This window comes from Arabidopsis thaliana, chromosome 3 (genome assembly GCF_000001735.4).
Source record: "Arabidopsis thaliana chromosome 3, partial sequence".
NCBI lineage: Eukaryota > Viridiplantae > Streptophyta > Magnoliopsida > Brassicales > Brassicaceae > Arabidopsis > Arabidopsis thaliana.
In genome coordinates, this window is record NC_003074.8 from 5907175 (window position 1) to 5920320 (window position 13146).

Below are 13146 nucleotides of genomic sequence, written 5' to 3' on the forward strand. Positions count from 1 at the left end.
CCGTTACTTATTGGGCCGTTAGTAAGAAATAAACCATGAAACCACGTCGTTTATGCTTTACCTGAAATCTGAAAATCGGAAGCTGACACCGCTGTCTCCGAGACTCTCAAGCTCGAAATTTCGCCGCCCTGTCTTTTCTCCGGTAAGCCTCGATCTATTTGTCTTTCTCTTCCTCTCGCTCTCTATTTGGCTTGAAATGTTGTATTGATTTCTTCTATGTCTTCTCTTTAATCCAATCTCTCTGCCTTCTCGATCAACTTTTATTTGAGTTGTGGACTTCAATGACTAAGCTTTGCTCTTCAGTGAGTGACTGCAGCTTTAGGGTTTATGGTTTTTGGTTCTGTGTATTTCATCGTCTCTTCTGATTGATAGTTGCGATCTTGTGTTTTACGTTACAGGAAAAGAAACTATAATTGAAGAAGCTCAAGATCTCTTGTGAAAATGCCGTCTCTGCAAACTTCTCTGCCTCCTGAACTCGCTAACAATGTGGTTAGGGTCAGTAACAATTCCCACATTGACTTGTGATTTGTTTTACCTTTCCTTGATGCTATTTCACTGATCTATTTGTCTCTTTTTTATGCGCAGTTGTACCGAGAATGTCTTCGTAGAGCTAAATTTATTGGTAAGCAGGTGAGGTTTATAACTAGTTTGTTTCTCTGAGCTTTGAATATGAACCTGCTTTGTCTGACTCAGAATATATGGTATTGTGTTTGGTTTGATTGCTATTCTTGTTTGTAGTATAATGTTGGATTAAAGAATTTCATTTTTATTACTTTGAAGCTAAATCGAGTTTATTTCACTGTTCGTTACCTTCACATGCTTTCACTTTTAGTCACTTAGTAATTTAGAGCAAAATGTAGAGAGGTTTTCATTTGTGTCAGTCGATTCTCTTGAGGTAAGTTATACACGAATGCAGTTTGATTGAAGCCTGAAAATATGTGTTGATGTGCTGCAAGCAGAAAAGGTTGAGATTGATATTATCGTCACTTCTGTTTTGATTCCTCGAGAAAGAGATTTGTGTGTTTCTATTAGGATTAGATATCCTGGAGTGGAGGAGATATATGAAGTGAACTTTTTGTTATGTTTACGTTTGTGTCTTGCAGCAACACAACACTGAGCTAGTGGTTGGTATGGTGAGGCAACAATTTAAGAAACACATGAATGAGACAGACCCTGAGAAGATTCAGAAGCTTAAAGATGAGTGAGTTTTCTTTTTTTCCCCAATCTCTACTGAATACGATAACTTAAAACCTTATAATTAGATCAGATGTAAAACTTGTTCGTTGAGGCATGTTTCTGCAAAAGATGATGTTTCACACAAACACACACATATACAGCTGCTTGAGATCATATATTACAGAATACTCTTGGGATAAGTATGTTGTATACATCTATTTGAAAAGTTTGGAAAGACTCAAACTTCTCTGGTACTGTATATGTAGTGCTGCTCGGGGACTCATCAATCACATGTTGTTTGAGTCAGCGAAGCTGACAGGAGGCAAGGTTAGCCAGAGATCCTGATGCAGTCTGGTTGCAGACTCTCCCATTGTTATTCTCTCTCTATCTCTCTAGTCAATGCTTGTAGGCTAACAATGCAACTAAGTTGGCTTGAATAATAGACTTGATCGAGAAGCCTCAGTGACTCAACATTGAGGATTTTCCTGTGCAATCAATCAAGTGGTTCTCTATTTCAAATCTAATCATACAGTTTTTTTTTTACTCTGGCTTAGATTTGTTTATATTTTGGATTAGACACTTCAGAAGTTCAGATCATTTCCAGTTACTTTTGACGTAAGATGAGTATGAATTATGCAATCAACAACATTGAGCTAAAAAAAGTGCTAATATTATACATAATTGTGAACAGTACACAACAACATTGACCGCATGATTCACTGCTTATCTCTCCGAGAAGTAACATAGCAAAAAAATAAAAAAGACGATATTCCACGCTTCTATGAAGATTATGGTACAGACTGATTCATTAAAGCATCAACTGCAAAACAAGAAAAACAGTTCCGTAATTGAAAGTCTCCACGATAAAGAAAATGGAAGACTCCTTCTGAGATTAGACAAGTCTCCAGGTTCTTGAGGACGTAAAGGCTCTTGGTCAACTTCACTACATCATATCTCTGACACGTTTCGTGACACGAGCAAACTCGTTAAACAACGTATAATCAAATTCACAGGCTTCACTATTTGAGATTTCTTTAGAGAGATCAAGTGGTGTTGATGGGTTCTGGCAAATGACAAAGTCAAATCCTCCAAATCTCTGCATCAGAGTCTCCAGCCTCTTTGCCGTTAAGCTTTTGATTTCTTCAATTTGCACTAGCTCACCGGTTTGTCCCGAAGTCTGCCACCATCTTTTCAGTATGTTACGGCTCAATCCACAGGACTCTACAGAGACTACGCCTTTTAGATGGATTCCAAGACGGTCCAATGCAATTTCCGCACCACCAATCCCGCTAAAGAGTGATAAAACTGTTAAACCTTGGGGAAACATAGACTTGAGTACAGAGAGATGGTAACCCAATGTGTCTGTTTGGAAGCAGTAATCAAACAACTTCAATCTTTCAGCCAACCTTCCACCACCGATGTTTGTGTGGTTCATTGGATATCCCATAATGCACTCTAAATGTTCAGGCTCCAAGGGTGAGAGGATGTTTGGTGCTATCCAAATGAGATTGGAGGTGTGACAATGTCGAAGTATTAAAGTCTGGTCCTGTTGAGTAGGCTTTCCCTTGCATTCAGCTATACGGCGACCAATTCGTTCACAGAGAAGAGTTGCATCTTTCATATTAGAACACGTGCCGCTATTGAAATGCTTTCTGATATCCCATTGTGGCCACCAACTCCTCATGTGTGGCATTGCGTCTTGTATAGTTAATCGAGGGTTCGGGAGGGTATTAAACCTGTTAACAGTGGGAAGATTGTGCAGGTACCCTTCTGTCCTACGGAGCGCTGAACACAACCGAGTATCTACATGTTCGGGGTGAATTCCGAACAAGAAACCCGAGATCTTCGACCACCAGCTAGGAGAAAGTTCACCTAACTGTCCATAGAAGAAATAAGGTCGTCTGGCTACTTTTGGACCAAGACTCTGGGACAAACGTGGCTGCATTACACTGGGAAATTCATATGTGTTATCTTTCCACTCATCTTGCATCCATGGGGTTTCCATAAACGAACTTGAGTCACCCATATCTTCGGGCCTTAACCGTTTTCCTCTGTCATCGTAGCCAGTGTATTCTTCTGGATAGGCATTCTCATCCTCATCTTTTGGTCGCTTACCTCTCGAGGTCTCTCCCACATTGTCAGTGGCAGGGAAAGGAAAAGACTCAATACCAGGATCTGGTTTTATATTAGCAGTGCCACTCGACGAACCCCCACCACCATCCTCTTTCTGAGCACCAACCCCAACAAATCTCCAACTCTTTGAAAGACATGTACGATTCACTGCAGGAGCAGCCGCTGAAACTTTCTACAGTGACACCAAATATCATTGAGTTAAACTCCAACAATATCTTAGTTTAATTAAGAGAAGAGTGTGAGATGGTTTAGGTGCAGTAGCAGCAGCAAAAGCTCTAGTTTCAGCACTTCACTTTACAAGTGCATCATTGGAGGTCGAGTAAAAATTAATTAAAAACATTAGTGTACATACCTTTTCTATATCTTCAAGGTCATCATGGCATTCCGCAGGAAATTCACCAGTAACAATTGACTCAGCAAGGACAGAAATCTGACCTTTTGTACCTGAAGAGGTGCAAAATAGATTATATACCAGTACAACAGGACGGGCTGCAAAACAAATGATAGGATTTCTTTCACCCTAAAAGTATCATAATCACCCCCGACAACATAAACAAGATACGTTTCATGTCTACATTTTTTTCTTTCAGACATATAACAGTCATGGGATGAACAGATAAGTGCCTCAGTTGCTCACCTATCTTCTCAATTGCCATTGAAATTTCATCATTAGAGAATCCCATTTCCAGTAAACGCAAAGTCTTGTCCATTGTTTCAAACAATTGTTCATTGGGAACCTGAATTTAAAACACAAAACAAAGGTTAGAGGTAATAAAGGTAATAACAACATGAACAACACAGAATGAACACAAAAGAAAGGTAGTGGAATCTACAAAAGCATTGACAATAAAATCAACAGCTAATGTCAAAAAAGCACCAAAGACCTCAGGTCCTCGAGCAGTAACTGGAGTGACATCTTCATCTTCTTCATTGATCTCAGCACCATCAAGTGAATCTTCGGATTCCTCCGCATACTTTTCAGCTAATTGAGCAGCAACAATGAAGTCCACCATCTCATCAATTGGTGTGTCTTTACCTATCACACAGAACAAACAATCATGAAGAAAGGATTTGGGGATAGGCCAAATGATAGCTGCTATCTGCATGCTAAGTTTCTATATAGCTTTGAATAGTATAAGTATCAATTTTTTAGAAACTATTTACAAGTTTCTAATACGGTCACAGGGAATGGATTTTCCACTTTAACATTAATAAACAACAGCTTCATAAATGTTATTTCTCTTTTCAGAGAGTTATAATATACTATAAGCCTCCTTAGTTTGCCTATATTAAATGTCATACAATCAGAAGTTCCAGTATGAAGAGATGGTTAATCTATAAGAAGACAAAGAAAAAATATCGTGCAATAGTGAGAAATTGGTCTTGCAATGTACACGAGGTCTAATCACTCAAAAAATAACCTGAAAAGAAGAAATTCTAATATGTTAAACCATGAATAGACACGGACAAAAAGGTGTAACTTTGTAACATGTTTGAATTTTGAATGCAAAGCCAAAGACATTGTGAATACATTACCAAGCCTATCCAGTGCAAAGTCAACAAGATTTTCTGGAAACTTCATAGTTAGTAACGCAATCCTTATACGGTCAGTTTCGTATTCAATATCAGGTTCCTGTCAAAGAAAAGCAAGAAACATTAAGAAATTACACAGAATGAAAGACAAGACATGTGGGATCACACATTATGCGCTTTACCGGTTTGGGTTCCATTAGCCCATGAAAGCTAGGTCCAGGAGGTTCTGTTTCAGTACTCTTAGTGAGAATCTCTAATAGCAACTCAAAATCATCTTGACCTGGATGCGAAGAGGCAAACTCAGTAATCATATATACCCCAAATGAAAGTTAGCATGCATGGTAGTTTTTTACAGGAAACTGAAGAATACCATTTTCGTCAATTGCTTTCTGAACAAGAGTTGGGCAAAATCCCATCTCAATCAGCAATGACTTAACATTACTTCCAGAAGAACTAGCAGCATTGTCCTGCACATCAAGTATGAAACAATAAGAACCTTTCTAAACCACTACTTGTTCTAAACAGTAAAATGTAGACACAGTGGATGTTTAAGAATCTTAGCCACTTATGTCCTTTATGGTATAGAAAGGGTAACAAAACATACACCAATCTGCTGAGGGAAAGAGGTGTCGCAGGGCAAATCAAAGTCCAAGGTCTCTGGTTTTGGAAACAGTATCTGCTCATTCCTTTCATGATTAGAGGAACCTCCACTTCCATTTCGTCTACGCATATCAGCCTGCAAGATTCCAGAAAAACTTATGAAAAACATGCAACACAAAAAACAAAAGATAACATTCCCAAAGTAGCCAAATTCCATACCATTTGAATTAAAATTCACACACAAAATCTCACATGAAAGCCCTGCAGATAGATACCAGAGAGATTATGTCAGTGTCCCCAAATAACACAAAAGATGAACTTTAAATGGAAAAGAATTAACCTCATTGATGTTGATTTTATCCCATAAACGGCAAGGGAGAAGATGGAATCAATAAAGCCCCAAAAATAGAACACTCCTCGAACTAAGAGATGAAACCAACCACGAGTGACACTTAAAAAAGCAATTCCGAAAAATCACACAAATTCCAGAGATTGCGACAAAGAGAGCGAGAGAGAGGAAGACGGTGCATGCCTGTGCAGTGGTCCGCGTCTCACCCAATCGAGCCCAGTGCGGAGGAGGAGAAGCTAAAAAGTTATGAAGTTGATCGCAATGTTGCGCGCCGCGTGGACTACACTGCCGAGACTAATTCGGAATTTTATTGATTCCCTTTGAGCAGTCCGGTAGATCGAGCGCGTGAGGAAAAAACGAACGGTCCAGATCATAGAGTTTGGAACTTCGACCAACTTTCTATTACAACTATGTTGTAGTTCTGTTTTAATATTTCAAGTTTTTAGAATTTTAAATTTATGTTTCAGATGCTAAAATTTGTATACACTAAAAACATCATTTACCAAAACTTGATGAAAAACGAAAGAAACTACTCTCAATTCCCAAGCTTTGAGAAAGATTAAATTTTGCAAAGATAATTAATAGATTTCGAGCTATTTCTCGACAAAGATTATGTTTTTTTGGCCCAGTTTTGTTTAGTTTGTAACAAATTGGAGCACCGAGGTTATGTGACCCAAATGTACGTAGACTAGTCGAGGCCAATGTATATATAGTACTACTATTGTACCTGAAAGATGATCAAACAAATTAATAAGTTGAGTGATTGGTTCTGTTAATGCAAGATTTTTTTTACTAATCTTCATCAAAGAACATGGCAAAATAAACAAAGCAAGAACTACGCCTGAAACAATCTATAGATTTTGTAAATGGACTAATTAATGACATGGTTTCTTCCTTTGCTTCGTGCATGGTGTAGGTTGCTAGATTTGCACTGAATTAATGACATGGTTTACATTTCTGCTTTATAGATTCAACGTTGTCGTCTTTGTGAATTCCGTCTAGATTGACGCTCATCAGATAAACCCTATATTTCAAAATCATGATCGCATGAAACTCCTTCACTTGTTTCTTCTATGCTTTGTTGCCTGGTTGGAATATTGAGAGAAAGAAGAAATAAGGTAAGAGGTACGAGATAATATCTCTTCTCCTTAGAGACAACAACAGAACAAAACAGAAAATGTTTTATTGAACTGAAACTTGTTAATATTTACATGACAATACAATATTAAGTTTATATAAAAAAAAAAACAAATAGACACAACAACCCAATTAGTTGTGTCTCTTTTTACTTGTGCCCTTTGAGTGAAACAACACAAACTTACAACCGTTAGCTGAAAACTCAATTACGGACCAACACTCCCCCTTAATTGAGCTTCGCTCTTCCACTTAGCTCCCTTCTCAGTTTGTCACAACTTTCGGCTTCAAACTCTTTAGTAGTAGCATCACACTTCCCCCAAATAGTCTTACCCAATTCGTAACACTTCTTATCATGATCTTTAGTAAAGTCACCACTTTTCTTTTTCTCAATCTACTTTCTCAAATTTCTCTCTCGTTTCAACAAATCCGATAGTGAAGAAGAAATCTCAGCCTTTGTTTACTCCATCGACGGCGAAGAAATCACCGGAGATGCGACTCCCAACGGTTTCTTTGAAGTGGATGCGACATCCGACGATTTCTTCGCCGTTGAGAAAAAGAAAAGTGGTGACTAAACTAAAAATCATGATAAGAAGTGTTACGAATTGGCTAAGACTGTTTGGGGAAGTGATGGTGATGCTGCTACTCTTGTGAAGCCAGAGAGTTTGAAGCATGCTTCTGTTTTTGCCTGGCCGTAACCCTAGAGAGCACCTCCTCTGCCAAATCCAGAGGAAGATCCGAAATATCTTCGTCATTGTTTCAATAAATAGTAATTAGGGTTTTACTTCCACACCTTTAGTCTTTTTTATAAAGGAATTAGTTATAAATTAGGTTACCGCCTTTGTGTCCGGGCCCAAGGAGACTACACAACGGGCCTCGATAAGAAAACCCTCATTTGTGAACGATGACAACATAGGATCATAACTATCGTTTCATAGGCAATTCTATAAGCCATGTGTGTAGTTCACTCAAAATATGTATGAACACTTTGTCTTTATCAAAACAGTGCGACTTTTAACAAGATAAAACATGAAACGATGTAAACATGTAAATTCTTCAAATGTGAAATCAATCCATATCTTATCAAATTGATTCATACACACACACAAAGTTTGCCTAATACTCAATGATGAGTGGTTCTCATAAATTCATAGACTCATAGTCATATAAAAACGTGGTTCTCATAATCATAGAAACAAAGGATTTCAAAAATAAAATAAAAAAGTTCATGCGGCTACTACATGGAAAAGCCACAACTCTTTAAAAAGACAACATCAATTGATACGACATGACAAAACACAGAAACTCTTCCTCGTGGTGCAGGTTGCTAGATTTGCACAGAACTTGGAACATAAGAGCACGCAAGTGGAAAGCAATATTTGTGTACAGACTCACCGAGATCCACTGGTTTGATGTATCCATCTTCTCCAACGATGTAAGCTGTGTTACGAGTGGGGTTAAGTATACTCTCGCCTTTATCAAAAAGCACCACGAGTTTGTTCTCTTCGTCAACGAAGAAAGTACCAGATGCAGCCTCGAGTGGTCTTATCCTACCCATTGGAAAAAATAGCTTGCTCCACGACACTGCATTAGGCTCAATCTTATTACTAATCCATATCCCCGTCCACGTTATATCCCATCGCTGATATAACACCGCAAGTTTCTCTTCTCTAACACTAGATAGAGTTATGGTATCATCAACACAAGGCCGAAATGGCAGAGGCAGACGCGATCCAAATTTCTCTATTGTAAAATCAAAACATAGTAAGAAACTAGGGATCTCTACGTTTATCTCTGCTTCACCTAGTGGGATATCTTCTATCACTCTTTCACGTGGGGGTGGTGGGATCTTCTCTCGAGCAAACCAATAAGTATTTCCCTTGAGAGTCACGCCACGGTGAAGAAAACATAAATCCCAGTCGGTAGTGACCTCGATGACCTTCCAAGAGTTAGTGTCAAGACTGTAGATTTCAAACTCGCAAACTCTAGTTCGAGGCTCTACACTCATATCGCCCATGTCCTCGTAAGCATCCAAATATCTCAAAATTTTGTAGCTTCGTTTGGCGTTGTTCTTACTCTCGTATCCTAGAGCGTAGATGTCCCATTCGCGGTAAGAAGTTCTAGGTTCGATCCACCTAGTTTGCCCACTATAAGGGTTCCAAACTACAAGCCTAGAGTTTATTTCATTGGTGATGCATAACAACAAACCATCGCAGTGATAAACTTGAGATATAACTATTCTATCAGGATCAGCAACGGTTAGGCTAATAAGTTTACCTTTCTGCTTTATAGATGATTCAACGTTTTCGTCTTTGTGAATTCCATCTAGATTGACGCTCATCAGATGAAGTCTAGAATTCAACGTCATGATCGCATGAAACTCTTTCACTTTTGCTTCGGCTTTTTCTTGACCAATCAGCTTCTTTGTAAAGCTTCTACGTTTGGTTAAAGTGTTCCACTTTTTGCAAGTGAATCGTATTGCTCTTAGGTATGTCACTGGGACCCTAGAGAGCACCTCCTCTGCCAAATCCCGAGGAAGATCGGAAATTTTCGTCATTGTTTTAACAAAGATCAATGAAATGGAAATTAGGTCGTCATTGTTTCAATAAGGGTAAACGAAATGGTGATTAGGGTTTTACTTCCACGCTTTCAATCTTTTATATTGTGACGGCTCAGTCAAATAAGTTACTCGCTCTGTTTTTTCGGGCCCGAGAAGACTCTGGGCCTCGACCCGTAACTTCCTAGATAACCCAACTCAAAACTCTCCTTTGCAAATTATCATTCATCCGCGCCAACCACAAGTATAACATGATGAAAAGGAACGTTTTTGATACTGTAGGTTTACGAAAGCCTTGTTGTATTTGATGCTGAAAGAGGAAACACCAGTCACATACATTAATATAGCATGACAAACACATAAATTTCGATCAAAAGACGGAACCAACTGTTTAATCAAACCCAACAAACCAAAACGCAACCACTGGCAACAATCATTTGTCCAAACTGAGACGATAAACAAGGATTCTCAAACGACCAATCAGACCATTTAAAAGGTAAAACCACCCAATCTATACATACTCAATCTCTTTCTCTTTCTCGAACCATATCGACCATGCTTTCTATTATGCATAAACAAGTTAGACAAAGACAATGTCAAAACCCTGGTTTACTTCTGAACTGATCTTGAGTTGAGAGAGGACTTGTACCCACCGCTGCGATCTTCGAGGATAATTCTTTAGATCCCTTTACTTTTATGGGCAACGATCCTACACTGACAATGTCATCAGCCAGAGACCCAGTAACCTCTTCAGAAGAGTCTGACTTGTGGTCAGAGCCGAGAGATGGGGTCGGTTTAGGCTTGGGTTGGGTTGGGTTAAAGGTGGTACCAGCAGTTGGTTTAATGGCGAGAGAGCCAAACTTCAGAGTGGAAGGAGTAGAATCGTCTGTTGCTTCCTGTGTATTGCTCTTTTCATCCCCATCTGAGTTTTTTAACTGCACAACCTTTGTTTCTGCAGAGGTCACTGAAGGCTTCTTAACGACATCCTTGGAGCTTTTCTTGCTTCTGTCAGAAAAATCTAGATTGAGCACGGGAAATGGCCTGCGAAAGGTCCTAAATGGAAGTCTAGCTCTCTCTTCCTGCATGAGTCTCTGGCGGTCTTCGTAGTACATAAAATCATCTAATAGTGAAGTCTTTTCCGCATGATGTTTGAATAGTTTTAGCACCTCGAGTCCTTGTTTCAGTATTATCTGCACAGAAACGAGAATGATTAGATTGAGATTTGAGATATCAAAAGCAGAGTTCTCGGAACCTGGTCTTCAAAGTGAAGTGTCAAGATAGGAAAACTCACCTCTTGTGTGTCTCGGCTGTTGGTCACTGGCTTATTCTCGTTATTATGTAAAATAATGTGCCTGAAATAGCTATTAGGAACATCTTTAATAATGTGCCACTTGACAGGAAAGCTTCCACTCCATTTGTCTTGCTGCCAAAAATCCATGTCTCGGTCGAAGGAAACTGGACCGGTCATCTCAGCCACGCCACAGAACAGACCACTGGAATTGACCTAAAACGAAGGAAGCACTACATCAGCATGAGCACAAAGTATGAATGCAAACACATTCGCACAAGGGACAAAGGGGAAGAATCGACTCACAGAAAAGAATAAGAAAATAGGACATTCACGAGACTTCTCAGTGGCTATTCTCTGAGCATCTTCATATACACTCTGCAATTTCTTGTTCCCATTCAATGTAGATGACCAGACACCATATTTGATGCTCTTGTGAACATCATCTTCACTATACGACTTAATCACAAAAAACCTGGCATCGCTGTATTCAATACTGAAATCTTCTTTATTATATCGATCAGGATTTATCACAATATTTCCTTCCGCATCAGCATTTCCAGCTTTGGTTGTATATGCTTTGACAATTAGTTGATTTCTTGATCTTCTCGTTCTCGATCCTCGATTTTGTTCACTCGTATATGTACTTCCAGTTGTGTTGTTATCACCTCTGGCATCATAAATCTTGGAACAAGGTTTATAACTATATGAAGCAATTGATGAGACCCCATTAGCAATGTCTGATTTCCCATAAGGCAAGAGTGTGTTCGCGTAAGCAGTTTTTCCCTGCAAATTAAATATACACGAGTCCAAATCAAGATAGGAATGATGACTAAGAAGACACAACAAAACACTCCTCGCAATGCAAACTACACCCAATATTTAAAAGAAAACAGAATCAGGAAGTATAATTCTATACGAGAAATCACCTGGAGAGAATGTGCAGAAGCTGTTGTGGAAACATTCTTGGGGATTCCTGGCTGTTTATACTGGCCAGTAGTGGTAGACTTTGGAGCATCTTTTGGGAGTCCGGCAATTGCTGAACCATTTCTCTGCATGGATCCTCTTCCATCAGATTGACCACCATTCGCTACCAAAGAGTCTGTTGAACTATTCGAGACCATATCAGGCTGAATAACATATGGAACATAAGTAGGCGAAGACGCAGCACTTTCATACGGAGGGTCTGAGTAATATTGTTGGAATCCAACAAAAGAAGAATCAACGCCTATTGAAGCTCCTGGTATGTAAGGATTGTAGGGATTGTAGGGAGACTGTGCATATCCATAACTTGGTGTATAGCAGATATAGGGAGCATTTTCATTTTGCCCACCCTGAAGACCCACAGATGAATCATAACCTGAAAAAAGGTTCCAGAATTTTAGGCAATTTGCAACCACAAAAGCAAGAGTGATAAGTAAATTTCATGAACCAGCCTATCAACCTGAAGAGTAATAAGCGGGATAATACATGCTCTGGTCAATGACAAAATCAGAGGCTCCCTCGGTATACATTGCTTCAGTTTATCTGATAAAAAGTTTTGTTCAATTGACTTTGAACTTTGAATAAACACCTGAAATTTTTATATATAAAAAGGTCAAAAAATGGGACTTTCATGTAAATTAAACTTAAGAAATCAGCTAAAAAAACCTAAAAACAGATATCTCAGTGAAGATATAAATCCAGGAATGGAGAGAAACTCATAAGTCATAACTAGCACGGCAGCAATACTATCAGATAAAATCTGAGACTCCCTTTCTATACAAAAAGAAGAGCTCTAAATGTACACAGAGAATCCCTAACTTACTAGATGGACGGAAATCTAAACTATACAAAACCAAAAATAACACCAATAAAATCTCAAAATGCAAAGTAACGAAATCAAATTAAGCTTAGAAGCTTACATCAACGTGAAGCTAAAAATCCTAAGAAACGAAATCAAATAAGCTTATTAAAAAAAACAAATCCAGCTTAAAAAGCAGAAATTTGATAAATATACCAGAAATTTGGCAGAATTAAGTCATACTTGACCTAAACAGTTCTTCGAGTGAAGAAGAATTTGGTACCGACAAAGAGTTAGAGTGACAGAGAGAGAAGTTAGGAAAGCGAGTTCAGCAGAGATAGTTGAAATAATATTCTGCCAAATCGAAGAAACCCTAACACTTCGATGAGTGAGGTAGAGAGAAACGAAGAAGACGACGAGAAGATTCGCTGAGTGAGAAAAAATAGAATAACCCAGAAGACGCGCAAAGACAGATTCTCCGCTGTTTTGTTGCAATACGCAGCGTTTTCGACTGAAGAATCTAATTAATCCTAAAGTCGAAAATACCCTTGAAATTGACCTTTATAAGCCAATGGTCTAGAAGATCCCTTACC

The 13146-nt window shown here is 38.8% G+C and overlaps 4 protein-coding genes across 10 annotated transcripts; 1 reads left to right on the forward strand and 3 right to left on the reverse strand.

The window, feature by feature from the left end:
* The first annotated feature begins 37 nt into the window (after positions 1 to 37).
* On the forward strand, positions 38 to 1829 carry EMB2786 (COMPLEX 1 LYR-like protein). 3 transcript variants are annotated; one of them, NM_112608.4, is made up of 5 exons: positions 38 to 142; positions 399 to 495; positions 586 to 630; positions 1104 to 1201; positions 1443 to 1829. In NM_112608.4, the coding sequence occupies exons 2-5, from the start codon at positions 442 to 444 to the stop codon at positions 1519 to 1521; spliced, it is 276 nt and encodes a 91-aa protein (NP_566572.1). In that variant the 5' UTR covers positions 38 to 142; positions 399 to 441; the 3' UTR covers positions 1522 to 1829. The 3 variants fall into 3 exon arrangements, with proteins under 3 accessions (NP_566572.1, NP_001327125.1, NP_001319576.1); NM_001338282.1 differs by having other exon boundaries at positions 43 to 302; positions 1443 to 1726; NM_001338281.1 differs by having other exon boundaries at positions 60 to 302; positions 586 to 622; positions 1443 to 1719.
* Positions 1760 to 6171, reverse strand: DRM3 (S-adenosyl-L-methionine-dependent methyltransferases superfamily protein). 3 transcript variants are annotated; one of them, NM_180272.2, is made up of 11 exons: positions 5975 to 6171; positions 5783 to 5864; positions 5662 to 5703; positions 5447 to 5578; positions 5213 to 5309; positions 5025 to 5122; positions 4846 to 4942; positions 4194 to 4345; positions 3947 to 4046; positions 3662 to 3753; positions 1760 to 3481 (listed from the first exon to the last, which is right to left on the reverse strand). In NM_180272.2, the coding sequence occupies exons 3-11, from the start codon at positions 5662 to 5664 to the stop codon at positions 2120 to 2122; spliced, it is 2133 nt and encodes a 710-aa protein (NP_850603.1). In that variant the 5' UTR covers positions 5665 to 5703; positions 5783 to 5864; positions 5975 to 6171; the 3' UTR covers positions 1760 to 2119. The 3 variants fall into 3 exon arrangements, with proteins under 3 accessions (NP_850603.1, NP_566573.1, NP_001327481.1); NM_112609.3 differs by having other exon boundaries at positions 5783 to 6171; NM_001338283.1 differs by lacking the exons at positions 4846 to 4942; positions 5025 to 5122; positions 5213 to 5309; ... (2 more) ...; positions 5783 to 5864; positions 5975 to 6171 and having other exon boundaries at positions 1825 to 3481; positions 4194 to 4827.
* Positions 6172 to 8252: 2081 nt separating this feature from the next.
* On the reverse strand, positions 8253 to 9482 carry FOA1 (F-box and associated interaction domains-containing protein; the record flags this gene model as incomplete). Its single annotated transcript, NM_112610.1, has 1 exon — positions 8253 to 9482. One exon carries the CDS (start codon positions 9480 to 9482, stop codon positions 8253 to 8255), a length of 1230 nt encoding a protein of 409 aa, NP_188358.1.
* A 283-nt stretch (positions 9483 to 9765) lies between these two features.
* On the reverse strand, positions 9766 to 13107 carry ECT6 (evolutionarily conserved C-terminal region 6). 3 transcript variants are annotated; one of them, NM_112611.3, is made up of 6 exons: positions 12770 to 13107; positions 12215 to 12343; positions 11700 to 12130; positions 11077 to 11556; positions 10774 to 10986; positions 9766 to 10672 (listed from the first exon to the last, which is right to left on the reverse strand). In NM_112611.3, exons 2-6 carry the CDS (start codon positions 12282 to 12284, stop codon positions 10079 to 10081), a joined length of 1788 nt encoding a protein of 595 aa, NP_188359.2. In that variant the 5' UTR covers positions 12285 to 12343; positions 12770 to 13107; the 3' UTR covers positions 9766 to 10078. The 3 variants fall into 3 exon arrangements, with proteins under 3 accessions (NP_188359.2, NP_001327579.1, NP_001078168.1); NM_001338284.1 differs by lacking the exon at positions 12770 to 13107 and adding an exon at positions 12675 to 12716; NM_001084699.1 differs by lacking the exon at positions 12215 to 12343 and having other exon boundaries at positions 12770 to 13014.
* Positions 13108 to 13146: the final 39 nt, after the last annotated feature.

Bases quoted from the DNA above. Each gene is read 5' to 3' on its own strand.
- EMB2786 (NM_112608.4), top strand. From the start codon at position 442: ATGCCGTCTCTGCAAACTTCTCTGCCTCCTGAACTCGCTAACAATGTG. The intron at 496-585 runs GTCAGTAACAAT...TTTTATGCGCAG, and splicing joins TCGCTAACAATGTGGTTAGG to TTGTACCGAGAATGTCTTCG. The intron at 1,202-1,442 runs GTGAGTTTTCTT...CTGTATATGTAG, and splicing joins ATTCAGAAGCTTAAAGATGA to TGCTGCTCGGGGACTCATCA.
- DRM3 (NM_180272.2), bottom strand. The intron at 5,310-5,446 runs GTATGTTTTGTT...CTTGATGTGCAG, and splicing joins CTTTCCCTCAGCAGATTGGT to GACAATGCTGCTAGTTCTTC. The intron at 3,754-3,946 runs GTGAGCAACTGA...GCACCTCTTCAG, and splicing joins AATGGCAATTGAGAAGATAG to GTACAAAAGGTCAGATTTCT.
- ECT6 (NM_112611.3), bottom strand. From the start codon at position 12,284: ATGTATACCGAGGGAGCCTCTGATTTTGTCATTGACCAGAGCATGTAT. The intron at 12,131-12,214 runs GTTGATAGGCTG...ACCTTTTTTCAG, and splicing joins TCCCGCTTATTACTCTTCAG to GTTATGATTCATCTGTGGGT. The intron at 11,557-11,699 runs GTGATTTCTCGT...TTTAATTTGCAG, and splicing joins CTTCTGCACATTCTCTCCAG to GGAAAAACTGCTTACGCGAA.